Source organism: Populus alba, chromosome 7 (assembly GCF_005239225.2).
Source record: "Populus alba chromosome 7, ASM523922v2, whole genome shotgun sequence".
Taxonomy (NCBI): Eukaryota; Viridiplantae; Streptophyta; class Magnoliopsida; order Malpighiales; family Salicaceae; genus Populus; species Populus alba.
Window position 1 is genome coordinate 9994742 of NC_133290.1, and position 3202 is coordinate 9997943.

The window sequence follows — 3202 nt, forward strand, 5'->3', positions numbered from 1 at the left end:
AAATCCAGAAATGTAAAATCAGATAAATCAGGAAAAGTTTCAACAAAAAAACATGACTGTGCCTTTCTTCTGAGATCTTAACCTCTAGTCCTAGCTTGAATCCTTTTGTTTGCCTTCATCGTCAACAGCATCAGTCACCAAAGTCATGGGTCTTTGATCAATCACATCATCAATAATTCCAAATTCCTTTGCCTCTTCTGGGGTCATAAAATAATCTCTATCCATATTCTTCTGAATTACATCAAGTGGCTGCCCTGTATGCTTGCAGTACAATTGATTCAGCGCATCCCAGACCCGAACTATCTGCTTTGTGTGAATTGTCATGTCCTTTGCCTGTCCGCTGTACCCACCTGATGGCTGGTGAATCATGATTGTTGCATTTGGTAGTGCCTTCCTCTCGCCCTTAGCCCCGGCAGCCAAGAGGAGGGAAGCCATAGATGCAGCCTGACCCAAACAAATGGTAGTAACTGGAGACCTTATGTACTGCATTGTATCATAAATGGCAAGGCCTGCATAAAACAGCACAACAATTGACATTATAACCTCAACCATGCCTTAAAAGATTAACTGACTTGAAACTTAAAATATTTAAACAAGATATAATCCAGGCAAAATTAAATTGGCAAAAGCATAACACTAGATTCCACTACAGGCAATCCAATACCACATATGACAGCATAAACCTGCTATAAGAAAACAGTTATAGTCTATTGTAAAGTTGGATGGCATTCAGTATTTCTTCATTGCCATGTCTAGATAGAATTGTCAACCGGTTGTAATTAAATTGAATGAGTTCAATTAGTTGATATGCATCATAGTCAAGACTACTTTTAACTTCAAAATCAAAAGGCGCCAGAGACAAGAAATCTTGAGAAAAATAACTAGTCATCGGCATGTGCTGCAGGTCTTAGAGTGATTGGCATTTGCATATTATTGCATTACAACCATTAACAGAGCATTCTATGAAGGAATTCAACAGTTCTTTCTCACAAGGGAGGGATTTAAGGGGAAATGAAAACACATGAACTGATAATATTCATTTACTTCGGGATTTGCAAACAGTAAAATTGTCCCTTTCAACTGCTCTTGCAGTGACCTCAACGTAACCATGTACTTGCACATAAATCTATAGACAGGATGCAAATAATTTCAATATCTTCTGTACAACCATAACCATATGGACCTTGAGACAAATAAGTTGAATAATGATACAAAACTAATTGGCTTCAATAAGAAAGGCTGTGCCGACATCATATAGTGTTGAATCCTTCAGTTGAGCACATCCAACAGCACATCAAGAATCTTTTCTCCAGTGGATAATACAACTTTCAATGGTATTTCAAATATTAACAATTACCCAGAAACAAGCTCTTGACCATCACAATACTTTTCTTTATGGAAACTGTAAGGCAAACAAATAAAGTGTACACCCAAAAAATGACCTGCTATCCTGTCCAATTATAATATCTGACTACTGTTTATCGTCACCCCCTTCATCCAAGAAATCAGGAATGATTACATTCACTTAGCAACGCCCACTAAATTGAACCCAAAAAATGAGTCAGCCATTTCACTAACCCTATTAACCACTCAACAAAGAGCCTAAAAGCCCAATTACACTTTTTTGAAGATCAATTCAATCTATCAAACATATATCATTGAAGCTAAACTGGTCCATCAAAAATTTACATAGCATTTTACCATATGCATCCATTTTCTTCCACAGGACCAGAGAAAGAACTACAGCCACCAACAAACTAAAGCACACATAAGTGGCCTCCATGATTCACAAAATGCCCCAAATCCCAAGCTCATCTAACTAAACACCTCAATTACTTCCATTTCTGCACAACCTCCATCTCAATGATCAAGGCATAATCACAAATTCCTCGCTTATTAACAAAATCAGGCATCTACAGCTCAAAATTTCCAAATTAATCCACAATAATCCAAATATCAGACTTTTGTAACAGAATCAAAATCCTACGAAATCCATGTTAAAATGCATCACAATATTACTCAAAATGAATCTATCACACTAAAATGTAAAAAAATCCAATATAGACAAACACTCTAAACAAAGACCAAATCAAAACCCATTCCAATCAATTCACAGCAATTCAAAAAAATAAATCAAAACTTTGCAACTAAACAACAAGATTACCCCCAGCCCACCCCCACAAACCAAAAAACACTCACAAAAACCAAAACAAAACCCATCTCGAAAAATCAAAACTGTATCACCTGCAGTGACTTGTCCTCCAGGAGAATTCAGATACATATGAATAGGCTTAGAAGGATTCTCAGACTCAAGAAACAAAAGCTGAGCAACAACAACATGAGAAGTATCATCATCGATTGGACCATTAATACAAACAATTCTCTCTTTTAAAAGCCTAGAAAAGATGTCATAAGCTCTTTCTCCTCTTGATGAGTGTTCGATGACCATTGGGATTAGACTGTAAGCTCTAGTGGTTGAGATTTTTGGGGTCAAAAGAAAAGAGGGTTTTGGTTTAGTTGTTGAAGTGATGAGCTTGGCGGAGGAGAAGAGGGCTTTCATGGCTGTTGATTTGGGTTTGGGATTGGATTTGGAGAAATTGAGAGAGGGATAACGGGGTTTTAGGGTTTGAGAGGAATTGGGGATTTTGTTGGGGTTTAGGGGATTGAGTTCTGTGATTTTGAAGGAGAGGGCCATCAGGGTATATTTGGTTTTGTTAGAAATGAGTGTCCAAGTATTGGGATTGCTGGATTTTAGGAGAGAGTGTAATTTATTTATAAAAATTTATTTTATTTTATAATCTACTACGGTATATTTAATTTTTTGTTTTTTTAACACCATTAAAAAATATATTTTTAAATATTAAAAAAATAGAGAGTTCCTACAAGATTTCTTTGTAAAAGCAATTTGAAGGAACTATTAAAAATTGTGATAGCAATAACGATCTTAAGTGTTTTTTTACTTAGAAATATATTAAAATAAAAAAAATTTATTTTATAAAAAAAAATTATATTAGCACATCAAAACGATTTGAAAACATAAAAAAATAATTTTAAGCAAAAAATAATTAAAATTTTTGGGAACATTGTTTGTACCGCGTTTCCAAACATACCTGAAATGCACTTTGACACGGACCAAATATTATTTTTAATAAAAATATATAAACATACCGGTTTTTCCAACTTTTTTATATAAAAATTTAAA

At 34.8% G+C, this 3202-nt stretch overlaps 1 protein-coding gene across 1 annotated transcript; it reads right to left on the bottom strand.

Annotated features, from left to right (window-relative positions):
- Positions 1 to 2749, bottom strand: LOC118049668 (ATP-dependent Clp protease proteolytic subunit 2, mitochondrial). The gene is made up of 2 exons (XM_035059728.2): positions 2245 to 2749; positions 1 to 509 (listed from the first exon to the last, which is right to left on the bottom strand). Exons 1-2 carry the CDS (start codon positions 2693 to 2695, stop codon positions 91 to 93), a joined length of 870 nt encoding a protein of 289 aa, XP_034915619.1. The 5' UTR covers positions 2696 to 2749; the 3' UTR covers positions 1 to 90.
- Positions 2750 to 3202: the final 453 nt, after the last annotated feature.